Genomic DNA, 25,543 nt, shown 5'->3' on the forward strand with positions numbered 1-25,543 from the left:
TCACCAACTCCAGCTCTCCTTGAACTCTCCTTTCCACTGACTGACTTTTTGCGTATTCCTCAGCCCCAGTGGCAACTGTTTGGAGCTTGATTAAAAAAAACTCCCGAAAAGGTAACAACTTCCCCCGCTCCAACTCAAGCTTAAAAGATTTAGTCCTGGAATCACCTAGTAAATTCTTTCTTTTTATATCGGTGATATCATCCTTAATCAGTATTCTTCTGTTTATATTTATGTACCATATTTAATATAATGATAAGTCCCAAGGCACTTCACATGAGCACTATAAATTAAAGATGGCACCAAGCCACAGAAGGGGATTTTAGGTCAGATGACCAAAAGCTTGATCAAAGAGGTAGGTTTTAATGAATGTCTTGAAAGACGAAAGAGAGGATGAGAGATAGAGAGGTGTATGGAGGGAATTCCAGAGCTTGGCACCAAGGCAACGGAAGGCATGGGCCACCAATGGTGGAGCAATTTTAATTAGGGTCACACAAGAGGTTAGAACTAGATCAGCGCAGTAATTTGGAGGATTGTGGAGCTGGAGGATATTGTTGAGAAAGGGAAGGGCTAGGAGGAATTTGAAAACAAGACGTTGCTTGGTGTGGAGCAAATTTAGGTCAGCAAGCAAAGGGGATAGTGAAACAGGACCTGCTGCAAGACATGGGTAGCAGAGTTTTGAATGACCTCAAGTGTATGGAGTTTAGAATGTGGGCAAGCAACCGGGAATGAATTGGAATAGTTGAATCTTGAGGTAATAAAGGCATGAATGATTCAAACAGTTATGAAAGAGAATCAACCTGAAATAATAACTGTTCCTATCTCCACAGATGCTGCTTGATCTGCTGATTATTTCCAGGATTAAGTTTTATTCAAATAGTAAAGTCTGGAGATAACAAAAACTCAGGTGTGGTTTTCAGCAATAATATGTTGTAGTATGGGCAGAGGTGCCTGTTGTTATAAAGGTGGAAATAGTCTACCGGATGGAGAAGATATAACATTGGAAGCTGAGCTTAGAATTAAACATTATGCTGAGGCTATAAACAGTCATGTCCAGAGACAGTGCACAAGGTGGTGAATGATAGTGATGGCAAAGGCATAAAACATTGTAGTTAGGCTGGAGGGTGATGGCTTCTGTCTTTCCAATGATTAGCTGGAGGAAATTGCAGGTTTTCCCAAGACTGGATGTCGAACAAGCTGTCTGACAACACAAAGTTAGTGGAAGGTCGAAAGAGATGTTGGAGGGGGAGAGTTGATGTCACCAGGAAATTGACCCCATGTTTGCAGGTGCTGCAACAAGAGGCAGCATATAGATGAAGAACAGGAGGGCATCAATTATATGTCCTTGAGAAAATTTGGATCTGACAGTAAAGGGACAGGATGAGAAGCCATTGCTTGAGATACTGTGTCTACGATTGAGTAAGAGTGGAACAAAATTTGACATTAATGCAATAGGTTTTAGCATAATTGTTTAACAATAAACAACTCTTCCCAGGAGGCTAGACTGAAAACAAGTATAATTCCATAGTGGCTAAGATTTTACATCTATTTGAAACTTGTACTTGAATGCCAGAAAATCTGGAGTTCAAACCTTTGTTTTGTTTAATGATTTCCATGTTGGCAAGACGCCTACAAGATCCACCATTTTATAAGATGATATTTTTTATTAAAAATAGGACAAAGATATGCCCATAGAAGTCATGTCTAATTATTACAACGTGCTCTAATATAAACATTTCAATGCCACCAACTGCACCTTAAAGGTGGTCTCATGCATTTTTATAAAGTGACTTCCACTGAACAAAATCAAATACCTACCTACAAGATCCGTGGATCCTGTTCCCAGATTTTCTCCTCTGATTGTTACTTTTGTCCAGGGAAATCCCTCATTTGGAGAGATCCCAGTTACCAATGGTGGTTGTCGTGCTCGAGACATGATCACTCTTCAGTTACAGATTTTGTGTAAAAGATTTCTGAAGGTACAGCGGACAGCAGCCTGTAAATACAGCACAACATGAACAAGCAATTGAGCATCTTTGTTTTAGAGAGAAAGGTGCAAACAATGTTCACTTTAAATATCGTTTACATCACTTTAAAAAAAAACTTTGCATGCATAAGGCATATGGAGTTACAAATTCCGACTTCAATTTACTGATTGTAAATGGTTTCATAAATATGCAATCGTAGAATGTACAAATACTTTGATTGCAGTGTTTTTATAAATAAGGATTTGTGTAATTGTTCAGCCCTGCAAAAACATTGAACCATTTTATACAGATCCTGAAAAAGCAAAGCAAACTGAAAATTATATGCACTGCACAAACCACTGAACTTTTATTATACTGAGCATGTTTACAGTTAGAGACAGCACAGATACCCACACAATTTGAGATGGACAGAGAAATGTCCCACTATACCGTCTTGTCGTGCTTAAATATTCTTCCATCCTCTGCACCATGCTGAACGGCGACTTAGAAAATTGTGTTCAATTGCTTTCCCTTGCTCCTCAAGCAAATCCCTCCTAATATTGTGGGGCTGCTGCTACTGAAAAACTTCTATCAAATTAAAAGACTACAAAGTCCCACAAAATGTCACAACTTCCTTCGTGAAAAGTCAGCTCCACTCCCAGCAAGTTGCAATTGAAGCTAAGTTTGTGATTTTAGCTTTTGAACATTTGCAGAGATAATTTTATAACTTTTCAATGAAAATATGTTTCTAACGCAAGAGGAGGAAGGATATTCTGATTACTTTTGAAACGGAAGTAAAGAGATGAATTTGACTTGGCCACATAATATTTTCTCACTCTTGCTTCTTGAATATGTTTCTTAACTAATGCATTGGCCCATGCAGAACTGACTAATTTTATCTAAGACAAAATTAAAACAATGAATGTATTCTCTCTGAACCAGTATTGAAAACTTCTTTCTACTCTACAAATGTAAGATATATTTTTCCAAAATGAATGATACGGCAGTGCTGAGCACAGTGGAAAAAATATTAAATTCCAACTTGGAACATTACACCTCAATTCCATTTACAACCTGGATTAGCTTGTCTGTGACATGTTGAAATTGATCTATGAGCTGTGAGGGTGATTAGCACAAGCCCAGCCTTTCAGACTGTTCAGCAGCTGTGATGGACTGGCCACTGCTTATGGAACCAACACACCAGAAATGCTGGACAGAGTTCCTGCGTCCAAGCAAATTAAAGTAAACAGTCGAGGGCTTTCTCATCCACCCTGTTAGCAGCCTCTCAGCCGGCCTGGAGACCACACACCCAGACCACACAGCACCAGCTGAACTCACTTGCACGCAAAGTCTAGGAGCTGTCAGTTTACTAGGGTAGTGGGAAGGTGGGGGTTGTAAGCAAAGGCACTGGGTTCCTATCATTAGGCTTGAGGGAAGGTTAATCCATCCCTTGCTGGGGAAACATACTGGTCATGGCCTTTCACCATTCACTCAGCCCCCCCTCCCCACCCCCTCCCTTTGCTAACCAAATGACTGATGAACAGGGATTCCAACACTTGCATCTCCTCCACATCACAAATTACTGGAAACACAAACTGATTTTAAGGAGAGCTTGCTGAACAGCAAAATTAATATCCAACACTGCGACTTTGGTTAACATCACTGAAATAAGTTATACATGCTGAGTATAGCAATACTTCTGCATTTCATTCAGTCAGCAACTCATTGTAAACCAAAGACTGATTTTGTAACACTGAACAATATCGATGTAGTTAGAACACAAATAATTTATTCAGAATTATTTTGTTCTACAATTGCTTCTCAATTTATGAGAAGTATTCAATTGGCTTTAAATCATAAATTTACTGTAATAAATATATTTACAAGTTGCTTTTACTATAAACTATTTAAAAAACAAAGATTGATTTCTACAAATTGATATAGACAACAGAAAACTTTATCAGCAGTGCTTGTTAGCAGATTTCAAATTTCATCAAAAATCTGGACAGTATTGTTTTTAGCAATTATGTCAATTGTATGTCAAAACAGAGAGCATAAAACACGTTGAGATACAAGGTTAAAATAATCCCCCCCCCCCACCCCGCCCCAAGTCTAATAATGGTTTTTAACAGAGATTACAAACCTCTACCAATTCTACTTCAAAGCCATGAAAACCGTGAGGATACGAACACTAATCAGCTCCTACTTCAGGTTCCCTCGCCTACCAACACGTTCTCTGGCTTTCATGGTAGCACAGTGGTTAGCACTGTTGCTTCACGCACCAGAGTCGATTCCCGGCTTGGGTCACTGTCTGTGCGGAGTCTGCACGTTCTGCCTGTGTCTATGTGGGTTTCCTCCGGGTGCTCTGGTTTTCTCCCACAAGTCCCGAAAGACATGCTTGTTAGGTGAATTGGACATTCTGAATTCTCCCTCTGTGTACCCAGTAACTTCATTGCAGTGTTAATGTCAGCCTACTTGAGACAATAAAGATTATTTTAAAAATTTAAGAAATAACATGCTCATGTTCTTAAGTCAGCCCAAAGTACTTTACAACCAATAATTATTTTGAAGAGTGGTCACTGTTACATGTTGGCAAATACAACAGGCAGTTTTGAGTCCCACAAGCAGAATCCAGATAAATGACCAGATGCCATCAGTTGACTGATAAATGCCAACAGGGATGCCAGGAGCAGTGTCTGCTGTTCCTCAAATAGTGCCCGATATCTTTTAGATGAGCAGGTAGTTTAACCTTCACCGACAATACAATCAGTATGGCAATGAGGTGTCAGCCTATGTCATGAGCTTGAGTACCGCAGTGGGGTTTGAACCCACAATTTTAATTCTGAGCAAAGATGCATCATCGCTGACTCAAGGCTGGCATCAGTCATTATGGGCACGATTCAGCAGGCTCGAGTTAAAGTCCGCTGAATGGCGCGTTTAGCAGGGTATTTCTCAGTGCTTATTCAACGGCATTTGCCATTTTTTTGGGCCTCGGCAGAGATTCTCTCCACCGATCTCATCTCCCCCCCACCCCCTCTCCCCCATTTCATCTAGCCTGCCCGATCTTTTCCTCTCCCCGTTTTGTACCCCCACCCCAAACTTGGGGAGACCCACGGGAACACCCCTTAATCCCTCTGTACCTGGCAAGACCTTCCCGGGCCAAATCTCTGGCAGTGTCAACCTGGCACCCTGCTACTGCCAGGCTGGAAGTGCCAACGTGCCCAGGGCAGACCCAAGGTCTACCATGCCCTGTCCTTGACCACCCACGGGTCTATAATTGCCTGGGAAATCTCCCCCCCCACCCCCCCAGGTGCCTTAACGCTTGGTCCACGTTTTTGTGGAGCAGTTCTAAACAGCGCTCTGACGAGGTCTCACTGGTGCCGCCGGTGAGCCCCGGGTGTCGGGTGAATCCGGCAAGTGCATATTTAAATAAGTCATACATCTCATTTAAATATGCTGCTCTGATTACGCCCAGTGAGGATGAGATCCAGATCGCGACATCTCGCGAGATTACGTTGAATCTCGCGAGCTAAGTGCCATGAATCTCGCGAGAGGCCTTTCGTGAGATTCAACAGCCTCGTCCTGATATCAAGTCGGGTGCGACAAATCCGCTGAATACCGCCCTATATGTGAATTTCAGTTTTGAACCCATTTCCTACAACTCAATGGCATTTTGTGTTAACAAGTCAGCAAGCATGCTACTTGATCAGAGCAAGATCATTATGTCAATGCCTAGCTGCAGAAATAGATTATTTTGAACAAATCTATAATTTCTGATGCAACACAGAAGGCACTGGATAGTTGTTGGAGAATTACAACAGCATAATCCAGAGCTAGAGTTATGATGCCATGAACCAGGAGAATGGAGCAGTTTCAGCAATTTGAACTACATCAAATTATGAAAACGCATTTTTATATTTTAAAAATGTAGTGGTTTGGGAGATATTTAACAGAATGTTGATAAAACAGACATGTTCACTTTCTGAAACATAGATCTTCACAAAATAGAACTCTCAACTCTGAGTCAAAAGGTTAAGAGATCAAGTCCTACTCCAGAAACTTGAGCTGACATTTCAGTGCAGTACTGACGGAATGCTGCACTTTCATGGGATTTGAGTGAAATGTAAACCAATGACACTATGCAAAGAGGTGTGTTGTCCCAGGGTCCCGGTCAAAATATACCCTCAACCAACATCATAAAACAGGTTATTTGGTGATTGTCACATTACTGCCTGTGGGACTCTGATGTGCACAAATTGGCTGCTACTTTCCATCAATATAATAATGATTCCAAAGTACTTATTTTGCTTTAAACTGCTTTGGAACATTCTGAGGTCATGAAATATGCAATATCAATGCAATTTCACTTTTTTTCTTTGAATTTCACTTGGTTCAGTAACAATATTCAATTGAGTATTTCTATTAAAAAAGAGACATGCTGCCAAAGTTTTCGTCTTGCACTCATCAAGATAGATGGTAAGAATGCCAACAGTAAATACAACAATTTATGTGCATGAAAAGAGAACGCTGATTGACTGGCGGGTGGACTCCGAGTGGTAGAGGTGTTGCCACGGAGAATGCAGCATATATTACATCTCATGCAGTATAAATTGTTCCCTTTACTGTTGGTAATCTTGAGATCGATGAGTGCAAGGTACAATATGCAAGTTCTGCACTACCAAATGACTATTTATAGTCAATTGCCAAAATAACCGGTCGACATGGAAATACGATTTACAATTACAAACATCAACCACTATTCTTCATAACTTTGCATATGTTGTTTGTATTTTATCAGTTTCAACTAAATCCTCAAATTAAAATAACTGCAACAAACATCCCCCTCAAATCATGCACAAGAAAGACTTTCTCTATATAATGTCAGTGACATCAATATATTTTCTGGACAATTGTATTATACTATTAACATACAAGAAAGTCCATGGGAGGAATGGAAATTATTTTAATTCTTTCACATTTCAAAACTAATTACAATTTTTTTTATTTTTTATTTTTTTTACGATGAATGATCTATGCACATAAGCAACACAAATTGCACTTTTTGTTTGTGGCTGGTGTGTCATGCCACCATGCAAGTAACTAAAATAAATAGCTGTCTAGCCTCAATGTGCATAGATAATTGATGTAATCTTTCAAGAGTGTTGCTGATAAACTTTATGAAGTGTCGAAAGGGACACAAAGTTTGATTGAATAGTCCTCCAGTCGGCAGCCGAGCTTGAGCAAAATTCATAAGGTTTCATTACCACTAGTCACGTGAAGTAAGATACAAACTTACTTCAGTCACCTGCTCAATGCCGATTCCAAATACACAATAGACAGTAAAATATAAATTCTTATAAAAACACTGCAGAAAGCATTTATTTAATTTGGAAAATTCTATTGTGTGACTAAAGTATAAAGGCTAAAGAAATTTTGCTGCCATTAGTCCAGCGAAGGCAGTCTTCATAAGACCACTTTAGCACCAAAGTTGAGTGATTGTGGTTGCACATCGACATGACAACAATTTAACTTGACTTTGCTCCCAATCTGACCCCAAGTCCACTGAAGCTGGGAAATGCAAGACCATCCCCAATACATCAAATGGAAGCTCGCACAATATCGATATTCCGGAATAAATTATGGACATTCACCCAAAAGAAAGTAGTTTTCAATTGTTGACATTTAAATTCTGCAGACCGAGAGTTTTAAAAAAGCTAATGATGTATTTTTAATTTCTGCTTAATACGTCTAAAATACCCAACTTTGTCCTCGTTTCCCACTTTGGATTAGCCGGTTTAGTTTGGAACTTACAGGGGAATGATCCTCCCTCTGTTATCTGTACTGAATTGGCAAACGTATTTGTGATTTTGTTACACGTTGCAAACAGAAGACAGCTTTCTTGAATGGCTTTGGTCTTCGTTTATGAGCTGAAAAGACTATACAAGAGTTGCATGCTTTAGGTTTTGAACTCAATATGCACCTTGGAAATATTAATAAGGTAATTGGGTTATCATAACATCTCACCAAGTACATTTAGTTCTTCTATTTATTTCTATGCACATCTATTTTTTTCCTTCTAGCGTTTTATTACAACAGTTAATACACTTAAAAAGTACTTCATTTGTTGCAAAGTGCTTGAGGCCTGCTGAGGTCAAGAAAGTCTTTCCTTCAAGTTCATTAAAATAATTTTCACATACAATAAATGCAGCTCCTGCCTATGAAGTATGAAAAAATAACTTAACCCAAGGTATTTCGGCCCCATAAATTATTTAGGCAACAACACCATTTCAGGCATATTAGTTCATAAGATATAGGAGCAGAATTAGGCCATTTGGCCTATCGAGTCTGCTCCGCCATTCTATCATGGCTGATATGTTCCTCATCTGCTAACTACAATGTTGCAGGCCAAGAACTGGATTGTGAAATCAGCCAGAGCATCTCCTCCCTAGAACACATGATCTAGGAGCGGGAGTAGGCAATTTAGCATCCCGAGCCGAACACCCTCAATGTGATCATAGCTGATCCCATCCTGGCCTCAACTCCAGCGTTCCGCCCCTTCTCTGTTACCCTTCAACCCATTACCAATTAAAAATCTATCGAACTCCTCCTTAAATTTGCTCATTGTCCCTGTATATGGCAGGTTATAATTCAAACTAAAACTATGTAATGTGCAGCACTGCCTCCTACTCAGTCTTAAGTCCGATTATCTTTGCTCCCAGATCAAGGGTATATGGTCGGGACTATTTCCAGCTCCATAAGCCCAAATCGAGAGAAAGTGTACCCCCCATCCCACCCCACAGTCAGATTTTCGGTACGGGAGGTCAGGTAAAAATGAGAATCAACCTCTGAAAGAGCTCAGAGGGTGGCAGGTGGGTTAAATGGAAGGTCTGCCTTGGTGCACCTCGCCCCTCCCACAAATCCCCAGTGCACCATCCATGCCCCTCCCACAAATCCCCAGTGCACCATCCATGCCAACGGAGTGATCTCATGCCCCCGACCATCTCCCCCCCTCCTCCAACCCCGGTCTCTCATACCCTTCATGCCAACCTATGTCTCGCTCTACCCACCCCCAATAACATCTCATATCATCCATGTCAAGCTATGAACTTACCAACGCCAACTGGTTGTTTATAGCCCCTATGCCAACTTTGTGCCAACTCATGCCAAGCATGCTCTCTCAACCACCATTCTTTGTCCTTACATTTGCCAGGCCAACTCATCCAGTATCCACCATGTGCAGACCTCAGGGCCCATACGGAGATGAGATAAAATAGTTATGAAGCGTCTATTGAAGAATTTAATATTAGAAAAGAAATTACTCCCATTGATTAGAACAAAACTCCTATTGTAATGGGCAGCACTGCCTCCTACTCAGTCTTAAGCCCGGTTTTCTTTTGCTCCCAGATCTGGAGTACATGATCGGGACTATTTCCAGCTCTGTAAACCGAAATCGGGAGAAAGTGCCCCAACTCCCACGGTCAGATGGGCGACACAGTAGCACAGTGGTTAGCACTGTTACTTCACAGCGCCAGTTCCCAGTTCGATGCCCAGCTTGGGTCACTGTCTGTGTGGAGTCTACACGTTCTCCACATGTCTGCGTGGGTTTCCTCCGGGTGCCCAGGTTTCCTCCCACAAGTCACTAAAGACATGCTGTTAGATGAATTGGGCATTCTGAATTCTCCCTCAATGAACCTGAATAGGCGCCGTAGTGTGGTGACTAGGGGATTTTCACAGTAACCTCATTGCCGTGTTAATGCAAGCCTACATGTGACACTCATAAACCCATGTTATTAAACCCATTCACTTTATTTAATTTCTTTTAATCCATTATAAAAATAAGTATTGAATTCAAAGTTCCACTTCAAAGAGTCTATAACCTCTTGGAGTTGTCAACCAAACTATGAACGGAGAGGCACCACTGTGATAATGGAAGGTTGTGAAATCAATCATGCTACATTAATCTAGTAATGGTAGCCCTCAGGCTTATGTCAGACAGAGTGAAAAGGCAAGCACTATTTTATTGAAGCTCTGCAGCTCTCCACCTTCACAAAAATTCAAGCCTTCGGCTCAGTGGAATTGACAGGTAAACGCTGATCCAAGTGCTTCCATCATAACCCCTGGGAGTCATTAAAATTGAACATCAAGATACTAGCTCTAGCAGAGGAGTAGAAGACAACTAGTATCATGCAAGCAGGTGTGATACCAGTATACCACCTCCCACAGCCCACGTTACCTTGCTTGTGACTGAAAGAAAATATACTTATGATTAACAAATTGATATCATGGTGAACAACATTCATCATCCAACTACAAAGCAATGCTAAATATGATCAATCATAATGATGCTGGTATAATAAACATCCTTCTATGTAATTCATCACCCTACAGCACATTTTATACCCACCCTTAAACCCAGTTGGAAAAAGAAATCTTCAAAATTCTTGATGTATTTTAGGTGCACTAGGCTTGAATAGTCAATCTTACCAAAATGAAAAGTTAGTTTCTTTTTCACTTTATATTGATAAATCATTTTAGTCTTGAGTGTTGACAATGGCCTCAGCTACTACCTCCATGTGGGAATGTTAATGACTACAGGCCGCCTGGAAGCGGAGGCCACTTCAGTTCAACTTGCAACGCTCAACACATTTTGAAGCTTTAACTGTGCTGCTTACATTCTTTTCCTGACTCACACGAGTCATAGAACACACTCCTATTGCACAGCATAGGCCAGAGACTTGAGCATTGATTAACCATTCCGTATAAAAATGTAACGTCAACTGATTTATAACCATGAGGTGCCAATGAATTTCAACTAGTTAAGAAATTTACACTACCAATCACACAAACATTCCAACAGTAAGATGATAGGAAGAGGGCTTACAAGAATTTAACTTAACAGTTTGGAGCTGGACAGCATTGGATACGGTACAAAAACTGTACATAAAAAGAAAACATTTTTCATTGTTTATTTTGCAATAATCTGTTGCCAAGACACATGCGATATAGGAACAGAAAATATGCTGAAGCCAATGCAGCTTTGCACATTGATAAGATTAACGGGTTTGAGTCTCATTTTAATTTGATTAAGTCCTGAAGCAGGGCTTGATCCTTCAACCTTCGACTCAGAGGGGAAGAGTGTGGCTAATTGAACGAAGCTGACACAAGATAAACATGACAGTGTAAATGCAACTGAAATCCAGATTCAGAGCCAGACCTGACATTGGAACCAAGTGGAGCGAGGTGATGGAATTTTAAAAAGGCATTATCCCCAAAAACGTTTTATGATATAACAATTTCTCTCAGAGAATCCTCATAATTTATACAAATATGTTGTACAAACAGAATATTGAACATATATATTTGAAAATTATATATTTAATTTATGCACTTTGCTCCAAACATTAAAGAAGCATTGTATTTAACTTCATGATCAATATAATGGCAATAGGTACCAGTCATTTACACATGGACACACATACCATGAGACAATCCACTCATGCTAATGTTTCAGTAAAGCTCACTTGAGATGGGCAGCACGGTGGCACAGTGATTAGCACTGCTGCCTCACCGAGCCGAGGACCCAGGTTCGATCCCGGCCCCGGGTCACTGTCCGAGTGGAGTTTGCGCATTCTCCCAGTGTCTGCACGGGTCTCACAACCGCAATCCAAAGATGTGCAGGTTAGGTGGATTGGCCATGATAAATTGCTCTTAGTGTCCAAAATTTCCCTTAGTGTTGGGTGGGGTCACTGGGTTATGGGGGTAGGGTGGAGGTGTTGACCTTGGGTAGGGTGCTCTTTCCAAGAGGCGGTGCACACTCGATGGGCCGAATGGCCACCTTCTGCACTGTAAATTCTATGAAAAAGCATTAAATGTATTCGATGATGGAAAATCCTCAACCCTCTGCGGTACAAAATTTTAAAGGTTTGCAATCCTCTCGGTGAAGAGATTTTCTCCTCCCCTTAACCCTAAATGATCTTTCCCATATCCTTTGACTGTAGAATCGTAGCACAACTTCATCCATATCATCCGGTCTCCTTGCAATACAGTTTGCCTTTCTAATTGCTTGCTATAAGCACTGTCGATAGCATGGACCCCATACTGCACACAATGCTAAGATCTTATTAAAGTTCAATATAGACAAATCATTACTACTTGGGCTTCTTGAAATAAAAGCTCAAATTCTTCTTGCTGAATGTAGAGCATATGGTGTCATCATTGCTGAGTAACCGCATGGCTGGCAGGAAAGTACAGTGTGATTGTTTAACTATTCTAGAGGGAATTGTGGGGAACCTCAAAAGGGACATAGGCATGTTTCATGGTTCACAATCTCCTCAAGTGAGGTTTTCGAAAAATAATTTCCAATTAAGGGGCAATTTGTGGGAGGAAACCGGAGCACCCGGAGGAAACCCACGCACACACGGGGAGGATGTGCAGACTCCGCACAGACAGTGACCCAAGCCGGAATCGAACCTGGGACCCTGGAGCTGTGAAGCAATTGTGCTATCCGCAATGCTACCGTGCTTTCAGAGGGTTGGTGCAGACCCGATGGGCCTCCTTCTGCGCTGTCGGCATTCTATGATTCATTTAAGGCGGAGATAGGTTCCCTGAGAGACCAAAAATCTATTTCTTATAGTCTCAACACTCAACATTAGATTGAATAGGCAGATGATAAAAAGGGTTGAAGGAGCATAGCAAGAGGGTGGGTAAATGTAATTCAAACTACTTGCCTGCATGGAGGGTAAATACCGGTCGGGCTGTGGCCTGACTGTGTTGTAACTTCTACGCATTTCTAAGACATTTCACTTTTTTTTTCTGCTTTTCTCCCCACTTCACTTGAAGGAATTTTAGGATCATTAGACATTTGGAAAATCATGGTTCAGATTATCTTAATTCTAAAATATTTGTATATCTACATAAATATTTTGATTACAAAGAGGCACAGAGAAATAAATATATTCAGTATTCACATTGCTACAAAACAATGTTGCTCTTTTTCAGTACTGAATGGTCAAATATCAAGATGCTGGCCACAGTAATGGTTTAAATCAATTTATGTTAGTGGTAACAGATTAGTTCAAATTATAATTAAAATAGAAAATCCTGGAAATTTCCAGGAGGTCTGGCAGCATTTGTGGAGGGAGAAGCACAGTTAATATTTCAGATCGATTACCCTTTTATCAGAACTGGAAAATGTTACATACGTGCCTAATTGAATGTTGAGGTGCCGAAACCCAAGCTTACTTTGAGCTTCATTCCCACATTCTCTGCCTCTGGTGTTGAATTAAACTTGTTCACATCTGTAACATTTTCCAGTTCTGATGAGAGTTCATCAATCTGAAATGTTAACCATGCTTCTCCCTCCACAAATGCTGCCAGACCTCCTGAGTATTTCTAGCATTTTCTACTGTTATCATAATTTGGACTCATCAGTTACACTGTAACATGAAAATTGGATTTTAACCAATTCGGTGCCCACTATCTTGCTATTGGCCATTTATACTCAACTGAAAATGAGCAACAGTTTTTGTGACCAAGGTCAGAGTGGAGTGGGGAATTAAAATGACACAAGGCAGTCCAAATAATATTTGATACTTGATTATTCCAATCAGATCCAATCAGCATATTTCAAAGATTACAAGGAATGCATTTATAGTTTAACTGTGTAGAGCTTGAAGTGTTAAAAGGGTGCCAAACCTGTAAAATCCAAAAATAAAAATACCAGAGAACCCACAAATTCTTAGAAACCCTCCTCTTGCACATTCTTGTGAGATCTCACGGCTTTCAGAATCCCTTGATTGTGGGTTCTGGGAATTCTTCCAAGCAGCATGTGGGAACAGAGGAAAGAATCCACCTACCGTGTATTATTACAGGATTTACTGACTTTTACCCAACATTTCAAGACTCTGCAAAACTAATGTGTATTAAAAGTTGCAGAATCTGAGGGATTTATTCCCAATATTAGAATTCTACAGCGCTCCTAAAGCTGTGGAAATAAGAGTCAAGTTTCCACATGAAATGAAGTCAGCAGATGGCTCATTCTCATTTCTCAAAGTTGAATAATCCATTGAAAATCATTTTTAAAATTCTAATGAAATCCTTTACACTACTGATATTACTCGGATACGTCAGAGATGCAATATGGCTCTCATTTCCACTTGAGAAGGGCTGAATCTTGGCTGGATATAAACAAATTATGCATGGGCCTCCACGAAGTAACATTTCCTCACTATAATATTTCCACAAAATATTTGCTCTCATGCACATCTTTTGCAACTACTGAATTGTTCCTATCCAGAAACAAAAACGGAACCTTTTGCCACCCAACATTAAAAAATACTATTGAATATCATGCTCAAAAAGAATGCAGAGTCTATTCACACTAACAACTCAGCCATTCATTTTTGTCAGCAAATATATTCCATAAACTGATGGTTTTTAGTCACTGTGACAGAAGAAACAAAAATCTTCATGTTTTTCATGCTGCCTTTAATAAGAACATATTTAAAAACATAATTCTACATGCTTTCCCCGAGTTCCATACTGGTTTCTTTCTACATGAAAAATAAATTTGGTTGCTATTTTTAGTTTATTAAAAGGGGAACACATCTCTCAGTCTGTCACCAATCTGTTCCAACACCTTATTTGATATAAACTTCTTTCATTAAATGAACAGAATTAAAGTGCAAAGTGCCTTTAATAGAAATAAAAAGGTACTTATAGATAAACAAGATCACAAACTGTAGGGAAACAGTCTAATCACGGGCACATTCTCCTCAAAACAGCCATTAACGATTGGCAAACAAGAATGGTGAAGAACTACTTTTTATGTGAGATGCTGTATTGTAAATTGATAAGTAAGAAAGTTCCAAGAAATCAAAAATCCACAATGCATCTTAGGAATATAACTTTATGTATTTGAGGCTCCATGTGTCATCACAAAACTTCCAGAGGTTTTGTTTCCTGATTGTTTTGCAAGTAAATCAGACAACAAAACCTATTTTTTAAAGTTCTACAATAAATAAAGCCTTGAAACCATGGACCATAGATTTTTTTAAATTGAATTAATAAATATTAATTCAACACTACTTTTCATGTAACTCTAAAAAGCAGCACTTTGAATAAAACTTCTGCTGCCTTTCTAATCTTAGAGTTCTGTAAGTTCTAACATATTTTAATTAAAAACATACTCAAAAGTATAACGATAAACTAGAAGTCATACGGACAATAGTTTCACCAATAATCCAAAAAATAATCAGTTTATCATTACTCCAGTTTGTTCCATGAGAAAGGGAAATATTCTTATCAGTTCCACGTCTGCACATTGCAACATTAGAGTAAAAAGGTATTTGCTGTTAGCAATTAGTGTTGTTTTAAATGAAATTTATTGTCCAATGTTATGAAATCTTTCACTTGACAGTTATGAACTAATCAATAAAGGTAGCTCCATAGCTTTTCACATCTCATATACCCACAAATTTAAACTAACAAAATTTGACACTGCAAGCTTACTGTATTACACGAAAGCCGAGGTGCAGTCTAGAATTTGTTTTTAGCTTTATTTACTAAAACACAATTATACACAGATTTAATTACACTGAAGCATTAATTACCTACTAACCTGTGAGCAAATAAATAAAATACCCTTTCACCAAACATGGCAATAACTCAATTTACCAGCTTCTAATGCGTTGTTTTCAGTGATACAAATGAAACCATTTCAAAACATTTCTTCAAGGGTATAACGAGCAACAGTTAAACTTCCAATATATAACAAAACAAAGCTGGCGCATGCATTATGTAAAAAGTGCTGGGAGGGAGTCAAACTATAATTCACAAACTGGGGGCTTCTGCTCACAAAATAAGCTGCTCAAGTTATACATTTTGTAATTAGAAAGATAAGAAACTGCATGACAGATGTACAGCCATACAGCCCCCCAGTCTTTCAAATATTATCTACTGTAATTACTTTAGAATCCATGTGCATCATCAAAATGGTTACATGTCCATTTCTGTAACTTTTGTTGTAGAACTTACCCCCTCAACCATCTGGAATTGCACAAAATGTAAACAGCCCACAATTTTTAGCACACTATTTCTGTACTTTTCTAATATTGAACTTGTCAAGGAAAAAAATACCAAACGTTAAAGCTATGATTAACAGTTTTTTAATGCCACTGTGTACGCTGCTACTTTGAATTACATTTAAATAATCATGATCTTTCTGAAAGACAAGGCTCCCAAGTTTTTTGTCACACATAATGCAAAAAATACAGGAAATAATCAGGCCTCTATAGGTCTCAATGAACTGTGACACAAATACATGGAATCTTTAACAAGAACTGAAATCACAATTAACCCAAAGTAGTTCCTAAAATATTGATTCATCCAAGACTTTTCTATGACAGTTTATTTTCTAACCACAATATGAAAATGTTTAAATATAGGATCGCAACACAAAACAGGTTTTTGAAATAATTTAAAGCTTCAACCAATGTCCAGAAGTATTTATCAGATCTTAAAAATCACTCCTAGTATGTTTTTAAAAAGGCTGAGCAACTTGCACAACTGTCAAATTTTGTAGCAACAAATAAACAGGCTGTGTGGTCTATTAACTCTTCCCCCATTTCTCGCCCAGCACATTGACAAAGCAAGTCATACAAGTGAGAATTTGATTAAATCAAAAATAAAATTATTCACTGAACGACATAGCCAGTAAATCAAATCCAATAAATCCAAGCTTCTGTAGTACAAGTTCCTTACCCCACTCCCCATTCTCACCCAGAATATGTAGCATTTATTATTTTCCTACAGTGCAGCTGTAACTGAACTTCAAAGTGCTTCACTGGCGACAAAGTGCTTTGGAACATCCCGAGATTATGAAAAGCAACATATAAATAAATGCATTTTCTTTCTTTTACCCCTCGACATTAGGTGGATGAAAATGTGTTTAAAAACAGAAAGAAGTCTCATGAATGCTTCTGTAGCCTTTATCTAATCAAAGAACACAATAATCTAAGTAAAAATGTCATAACAAAGGGATAATATTTTGGTAATTAATTAATATAATTAATAAAATATAATTAACTGTTTCTATGTAGAAAATCAAGTAAAATATATTTTGTAACTGCAACACAACCCTTTACCCCATTAAATCCAAAATGCAAAATAATGTTTGACAAAACTGAGCAGTTGTATAATTGTAAGTGTTCAAAACACCAAGGAAAAGCACAGAATGTAATACTTATAATTGCTTTTGTATTAAAAAAAGATTTTGCACAATGCCTTCAAATACACAGAACACATGCAATAATGGAACAACAATACAGCAGGGGGCTGTATTAGTAGCATTAGATTCTGCTGAGAGTCTGCACATGGTTTTTGCTTGTTAGAGGCAACTGTGAGGGGGGTGGCACAGTGTAGCTCCCAAAACAATGAACCACTCAGTAACTCAACATGTTCAGCTGCAGCGTGAAATTACCTATTCCATATAAAAAACAAACCAGTGTCTGAGGAGTATAGACGTTTCACCCAGAACTTTTGCTCCCAACTCTACACACACAAATTCATTTGTTTTCAACCAATGTACAAAAAATGATTCCATTTATTAGAGTGAGAGATGTCAGTATTTGAAAATTTAATATTTGTTTACAATTAGAAAATAATATAAGCATCAAGCTCCTTCAGGTCTGCAGATCCTAAACATAAAACTCACAAAAATAAATAGCCCTGAAAAATAAAAACAAAATTCCAATTTAAACCACTTAGAATTACTTAACTGTATTTTGTTGTGCTCATTTTAAAATAATTATTAAATTCCTTTAGATCCTGCTTATATTTTAGAGAGAGAGAGAGAGAGACAAGAACAAAGAGCAGAGAAAAGGAAAAAACGAAAAGCAAAAATGAGGGAAAAACAGAACAGAAAAATCATTTATTTTGGATTTTGTTTTGAGAGTCACCCACACGAAGAGACAACAAACTACCAAGCTTTTATCAGGCGTAAAATAGAATCAGAAAATGCTGGGAAAACTCTGGCAGAATCTGTGGCGAAAGAAATAGAGTTAGCATTTGGAATCCATACGACTCCCCTACGTCATAGAGTCACCAAAGCATTCATTCTGTTTCTCTCTCCACAGATGCTGCCAGACCTGCTAAGGATTTCAAGCGTTTTCTGTTCGATTTCCAACATCCGCAGTTTTTTTGCTTGGAGTTTACCAGATGTTATTAGGTGGTCCAAAAGGATATTCTCTGATTCCCACCTGTGTGGAACAACACTGGAAGCAGCCTCAGGACGGCCAGTATCTCAACACAGTGGGACACAGAGGGATAAAAGGAAGTCACAGATACAAGCCTGTTGGAGATTCCACTCTTCATTCCTCTTTTAAAAAAATTTAAATCAAGATTCACTCTGGAATACAGCTGGAAGCACTGTGGGCAATTCTGCACAAACGGAAAAGCTTGAATGTGGGAGAAAATAAACAAAACAGATCTGCACGCTATCTTATTAACATGTTTATTAGACACTTCATAGAATACAGTACTCAAAAATATATTTAAAACCAGGGCCACTCATAATTATTATTTTTAACATGCAATGTTCTGAAGGACAAGGAAATCAAATGGTGCATTCTTTTTGTATGTGTTGTGAAACAGGTATGTCTAATAATAGGTTAAGTCCTATTAAAACATAACAACCATATCTCACAAAATAAATTGTGGTAAGATCTAAAAAGTGCTTTATTCCAAGAAACGTACAAATAATCTGCATGAAAGAAGAATTTGAAGTTTTTGGAAATATCGGTACGTTCGGATATAGTTTCCAATTATTTAAAATGCATACCGATGTTGAGACATCCCAAATCACTAATCTTTGTATTCACTGAAAAACTCTGCCATAGTTCCTTGCTCTGTGTCACGTCCTTAACACAGATTTCAAGACATCGTTTTTTTAAGTCCTGAAAACTTTGTTCACATAATCTAGAGATACAGAAAGAAAATGCTATCCCCAAAAACGGTCGCTGGTAGACTCCTCGTTACTCGAGTATGTCCACATTGCGCGTGACTTAATTGTCTTCAGTGGGTCCTCTTGTGACTGAAGAGTCCGACGTTAAGATCGACATGGACCTCCACAGAACGAGCAGTTCATACTTAATCACAAGATTCATTTTGTACAAAAATAGGAGTGTGCCTCTACCAGTGAACTGATGAAACACAAACTTGCAGTAAAAGGATTGTTTCCGATGAGTGTTGTTCGTTCAGCATTCCCAATCTCAAGGCAGCATTTTGTATTGAAGGGGTGAAAAATGCTTACAAAATGAATTCAGAAACCCATCACTTTTGGAGAATCATACAGTAAATATTAAATAAAATTAAGTTCCCTATCAATATTCATCACTTGATCTATACAAATTTAAATAAAGCAGCATCTTTCCAGATATAATTACCTTCTTTCATCTCATTGTTTTTAAATATGTTTTTAAGAATCGTGTAATGCATCCAAACTCAGTTGGCTCTGTTGGTCTAGTGCAGTTTGTCGATAGGTGCAATATCTGCTGTATCTATCTCTTCAGGTTCAAAAGTCGTGAAAACTCACTTCAGACAAGGGTGTGGGGAAATGAGCTGCAAACATGTCCAAGAGTCCTCAGTTCTTTTCTTTTATTCCTTCATGGAATGTGGGCATCACGGACCTGGCTAGCATTTGTTATTCATCCTTAATTGCCCTTGAACTGAGTGGCTTGCTAGGCCATATCAGAAGGCAGTTAAGAGTCAAACACATTCCCGAGGATCTGGAGTCACATATCGGCCAGACTAGGTAAGGATGGCAGATTTCCTCCCCTGAAGGGATATGAGTGAACCAGGTGGGTTTTTACGACAATCGACAATGCCTTCATGGTCATTAGACTTTTAATTCCACATTTTCATCGAATTCAAATGTCAACATCTACCATGGAGCGATTCGAACATAAGAACATAAGAACTAGGAGCAGGAGTAGGCCATCTGGCCCCTCGAGCCTGCTCCACCATTCAATGAGATCATGGCTGATCTTTTGTGGACTCAGCTCCACTTTCCGGCCCAAACACCATAACCCTTAATCCCTTTATTCTTCAAAAAACTATCTATCTTTATCTTAAAAACATTTAATGAAGGAGCCTCTACTGCTTCACTGGGCAAGGAATTCCATAGATTCACAACCCTTTGGGTGAAGAAGTTCCTCCTAAACTCAGTCCTAAATCTACTTCCCCTTATTTTAAGGCTATGCCCCCTAGTTCTGCTTTCACCCGCCAGTGGAAACAACCTGCCCGCATCTATCCTATCTATTCCCTTCATAATCTTATATGTTTCTATAAGATCCCCCCTCATCCTTCTAAATTCCAACGAGTACAGTCCCAGTCTACTCAACCTCTCCTCATAATCCAACCCCTTCAGCTCTGGGATTAACCTAGTGAATCTCCTCTGCACACCCTCCAGTGCCAGTACGTCCTTTCTCACGTAAGGAGACCAAAACTGAACATAATACTTCAGGTGTGGCCTCACTAACACCTTATACAATTGCAGCAGAACCTCCCTTGCCTTAAACTCCATCCCTCTAGCAATGAAGGACAAAATTCCATTTGCCTTCTTAATCACCTGTTGCACCTGGAAACCAACTTTTTGCGACTCATGCACTAGCACACCCAGGTCTCTCTGCACAGCAGCATGTTTTAATATTTTATCATTTAAATAATAATCCCTTTTGCTGTTATACCTACCAAAATGGATAACCTCACATTTGTCAACATTGTATTCTATCTGCCAGACCCTAGCCCATTCACTTAGCCTATCCAAATCCCTCTGCAGACTTCCAGTATCCTCTGCACTTTTTGCTTTACCACTTATCTTAGTGTCGTCTGCAAACTTGGACACATTGCCCTTGGTCCCCAACTCAAAATCATCTATGTAAATTGTGAACAGTTGTGGACCCAACACTGATCCCTGAGGGACACCACTAGCTACTGATTGCCAACCAGAGAAACACCCATTAATCCCCACTCTTTGCTTTCTATTAATTAACCAATCCTCTATCCATGCTACTACTTTCCCCTTAATGCCATGCATCTTTATCTTATGCAACAACCTTTTGTGTGGCACGTTGTCAAAGGCTTTTTGGAAATCCAGATATACCACATCCATTGGCTCCCCGTTATCTACCACACTGTTAATGTCCTCAAAAAATTCCACTAAATTAGTTAGGCACGACCTGCCCTTTATGAACCCATGCTGCGTCTGCCCAATGGCACAATTTCCATCCAGATGCCTCGCTATTTCTTCCTTGATGATAGATTCCAGCATCTTCCCTACTACCGAAGTTAAGCTCACTGGCCTATAATTACCCGCTTCCTGCCTACCTCCTTTTTTAAACAGTGGTATCACGTTTGCTAATTTCCAATCCGCCGGGACCACCCCAGAGTCTAGTGAATTTTGGTAAATTATCACTAGTGCAATTTCCCTAGCCATCTCTTTTAGCACTCTGGGATGCATTCCATCAGGTCCAGAGACTTGTCTACCTTTAACCCCATTAGCATGCCCATCACTACCTTCTTGGTGATAACAATCCTCTCAAGGTCCTCACCTGTCATAGCCTCATTTCCATCAGTCACTGGCATGTTATTTGTGTCTTCCACTGTGAAGACCGACACAAAAAACCTGTTCAGTTCCTCAGCCATTTCCTCATCTCCCATTATTAAATCTCCCTTCTCATCCTCTAAAGGACCAATATTTACCTTAGCCACTCTTTTTTGTTTTATGTATTTGTAGAAACTTTTACTATCTGTTTTTATATTCTGAGCAAGTTTACTCTCATAATCTATCTTACTCTTCTTTATAGCTTTTTTAGTAGCTTTCTGTTGGCCCCTAAAGATTTCCCAGTCTTCTAGTCTCCCACTGATCTTTGCTACTTTGTATGTTTTTTCCTTCAATTTGATACTCTCCCTTATTTCCTTACATATCCACGGTCGATTTTCCCTCTTTTTACCGTCCTTCCTTTTTGTTGGTATAAACCTTTGCTGAGCACTGTGAAAAATCACTTGGAAGGTTCTCCACTGTTCCTCAACTGTTTTACTATAAAGTCTTTGCTCCCAGTCTACCTTAGCAAGTTCTTCTCTCATCCCATTGTAATCTCCTTTGTTTAAGCACAAAACACTAGTGCTTGATTTTACCTTCTCACCCTCCAAATGTATTTTAAATTCCACCATATTGTGATCGCTCCTTCCGAGAGGATCCCTAACTATGAGATCCTGAATCAATCCTGTCTCATTACACAGGACCCGGGTCCCCAGAGCAATAGCCTCGGTCTCTGTATTACAAATCCAGTAAAAATACCACTATGCCATTCCCGTTACAAGCTATAGCTCTGACCAACTAGCACCGCTGCTCCCCCCCCCACCCCCGCCCCTTTCCACACACGCACACACACATCCCATCAGCTTTCACCAATGAACAATAAAAATAAATTCTGAATATCAAATTAAAATAGAAATTACAGAAATCTGGGGGCTTGTGTCAAAATTTAGTGAGCTGTCGCAGACTAGTAAATCAACAGCCTGACATAGTCATGCTCATGGAATTATACCTTAAAGACAATCTTCCAGACACCACCATCACCAATCTTGAGGATGTCCTGATCCACCAGCAGGACAAACCCAGCAGAAGTGGGAGCACGGCGATATACAATCAGAAAGGAGTTGCCCTGGAAATCCTCAACATCAACTCCAGACCCCATGGCATCAGGTCAAATATGGGCAAGGAAACTTCCTGCTGATTGAACACCACTTGGAGGAAGCACAGAGTCGCAAGGGCACAGAATGTACACTTCAATGTCCATCAACAAGGGTGGCAAAGTAACACCACCACATCTGAATTGGTTGGGTCCTAAAGGACACAGCTGCTACACTGGTCTGTGGCAGGTGTTGAGCGAACCAACAAGAGGGAAAAACATACTTGAGTTCATCCTCACCAACCTGCCTGCTGCCGCTGCATCTGTCCATGACAGTATTGGTAGGAGTGACCACTGCACAATCCTTGTGGAGACAAAGTCCCATCTTCACATTCAGGATTCTTCCATCATGCTGTGTGGCACGACCACTGTGCTAAATGGGGTAATTTCCAACAGACCGAGCAGCTCATGATTGGGCATTTATGAGGCACTGTGGGCCATAAACAGCAATAGAATTGTACTCAACCACAATCTGTAACTTTACGGCTCAGAATATCCCTCATTCTACCATTACTACCAGGCTTGGGGATCAACTACGGTTTAATGGGGCATGCCAGGAACAGCACAAGGCAGACCTAAAACGAGGTGTCAACTTGGTGAAGCAACAACATGGGTCTACTTGCTTGCCAAACAGCATAAGCAGCAAGTGATAGACAGAGCTAACTGATTCCACAACCAACGGATCAGATCTAAGCTCTGGGGTCCTGCCACATCGAGCCATGGATGGTGGTGGACAATTAAACAACTCACTGGAGGAAGAGGTTCCACAAATATCCCCATTCTCAACGGAGGGGAAGCCCAGGACATCAGTGCAAAAGATAAGGCTGAAGCATTCGCAACAATCTTCAGCCAGAAGTGCTGTGTAGATGATCTGCCTCGGCTTCTTCCGGGGGTCCTCAGCATCACAGATTTTAGTAGCTAACCAATTTGATTCACTTCACATGATATCAAGAATTGGCTGAAGGCACTGGATACTGCAAAGGCTATGGGCCATGACAATATTCCGGCAACAGTACCGAAGACCTGTGCTCCAGAACTTTCTGCGCCACTAGCAAAGCTGTTCCACTCCAGCTACAACACTGGCATCTACTCAGCAATGTGGAAAATTGCCCATGTATGCAAAAAGCAGAACAAATCGAACCGCGGGTAATTACCACAACATCAGTCTACTCTTGATCATCAGTAAAGCGGTAGAAGAAGTCATCAACAGTGCAGTCAAGTGGCACTAGCTCATTAATGCTCAGTTTGAGTTCTGCCAGGGCCACTCAGCTCCTGACCTCATTACAGCCTTGGTTCAAACATGGACAAAAGAGCTGAACTCCGGAGGCGAGTTGAGAGTGACTGCCCTCAAGGCCACATTTGACCAAGTGTGGAATCAAAGAGCCCTAGCAAAACTGGAGTCAATGGGAATCAAAGAAAACTGGTTGTACTCATACCTAGCACAAAGGAAGATTGTTATGGTGGTTGGAGGTCAGTCATCTCAGCTCCAGGACATCACTGCAAGGGTTACTCAGGGGATTGCTCGAAGCCCAACTTTCTTCAGATGCTTTACCATGCCTCGATTAAAATGTCAGAGGTGGTGATGTTTGCAAATGAAATGAAAATGAAATGAGATGAAAATCGCTTATTGTCACAAGTAGGCTTCAAATGAAGTTACTGTGAAAAGCCCCTAGTCGCCACATTCCAGCGCCTGTTCGGGGAGGCTGGAATTGAACCGTGCTGCTGGCCTGCCTGCGTCTGCTTTCAAAGCCAGCGATTTAGCCCTGTGCTAAACCAGCCCCTATGAAGCACAATGTTCAGTAACATTCGTGACTCCTCAGATAATGAAGCAGTCCATGTCCAAATGCAACAAGACCTGGACAATATCCAACCTTTCATCGTGGAAGAATGCAAGCCACACTTTTTTGCTTTCACAATGGAGCTCTGGCCAATTTAGCCACTGTATCTAAATTCCTAGAGAGTGGTTAAGTATTACCAGATTGGGAGCATTGGAAATACGCAGCCCAGTTAGAGTAAAATAAACAGGCTAATGCTTCAGGTGAGAAATGCCCAATTACTCATCCTCAATTGTCCTTCAGAAGGTGGTGATAGCTACTTTCTTGAACCACTGCAGCACTGCAAGTAGAAAGTAACATTCACACTACACAGGTGCCAGGCAATGACTATCGGCAACAAGAGAGAATCTAACCGTCTCCTCCTGACATTCAATGGCATTACAATCACTGAATCCACAACTAACAACATCCTGGGGCTTACCATTGATTAGAAGCTCAACTGGACTAGCCATATAAATAATGTGATGACAAGAACCAGTCAAAGGCTGGGAACCCTGCGGCAAGTAACTCACCTCCTGACTCCCCACAGCATGCCGAATTCAACAAGACGCAAGTCAGGAATGTGATGGAATATTTGCCCCTTTCCTGGATGCGTGCAGCTCCTACAACACTCAAGAAACCCGACACCATCCAAGACAAAGCAGCCCACTTAATTGGCACCCTTCCACAAACATTCACTCCTTCCACCAGTTACATAATGGCAGCCGTTTGTACCATCGACAGGATGCGCTGCAGGAACTTACCAAGGTTCCTTAGGCAACAACTTTAAAACTCACAACCACTGGCATCGAGAAGGACAAGGGCAGCAAATACTTGGGAACACCACCACCTGGAAGTTCCCCTCCAAGCACCCACCATCCTGAATTGGAAATGTATCGTTGTTCCTTCACTGTCCCTGGGTCAAAATCCTGAAACTCCTTCCCTAACAACACTGTGGGTGCTGCACCAAACGGGCTGCAGTGGTTCAAGAAAGTAGCTATCACCACCTTCTGAA

The 25,543-nt window shown here is 40.1% G+C and overlaps 1 protein-coding gene across 3 annotated transcripts in view; it reads right to left on the minus strand.

The window, feature by feature from the left end:
- The window catches only part of exoc2 (exocyst complex component 2), a 323,421-nt gene that overhangs the window by 255,562 nt on the left and 42,316 nt on the right, over positions 1–25,543 (minus strand). For all 3 annotated transcript variants that reach the window (XM_072509914.1, XM_072509916.1, XM_072509915.1), the window contains exon 2: positions 1,816–1,993. In XM_072509914.1, coding sequence (XP_072366015.1) covers positions 1,816–1,933 — 118 coding nt within the window. In that variant the 5' untranslated portion in view covers positions 1,934–1,993. The remainder of the gene's footprint in view (positions 1–1,815; positions 1,994–25,543) is intronic.

This window comes from Scyliorhinus torazame, chromosome 6 (assembly GCF_047496885.1).
Source record: "Scyliorhinus torazame isolate Kashiwa2021f chromosome 6, sScyTor2.1, whole genome shotgun sequence".
Lineage (NCBI taxonomy): Eukaryota > Metazoa > Chordata > Chondrichthyes > Carcharhiniformes > Scyliorhinidae > Scyliorhinus > Scyliorhinus torazame.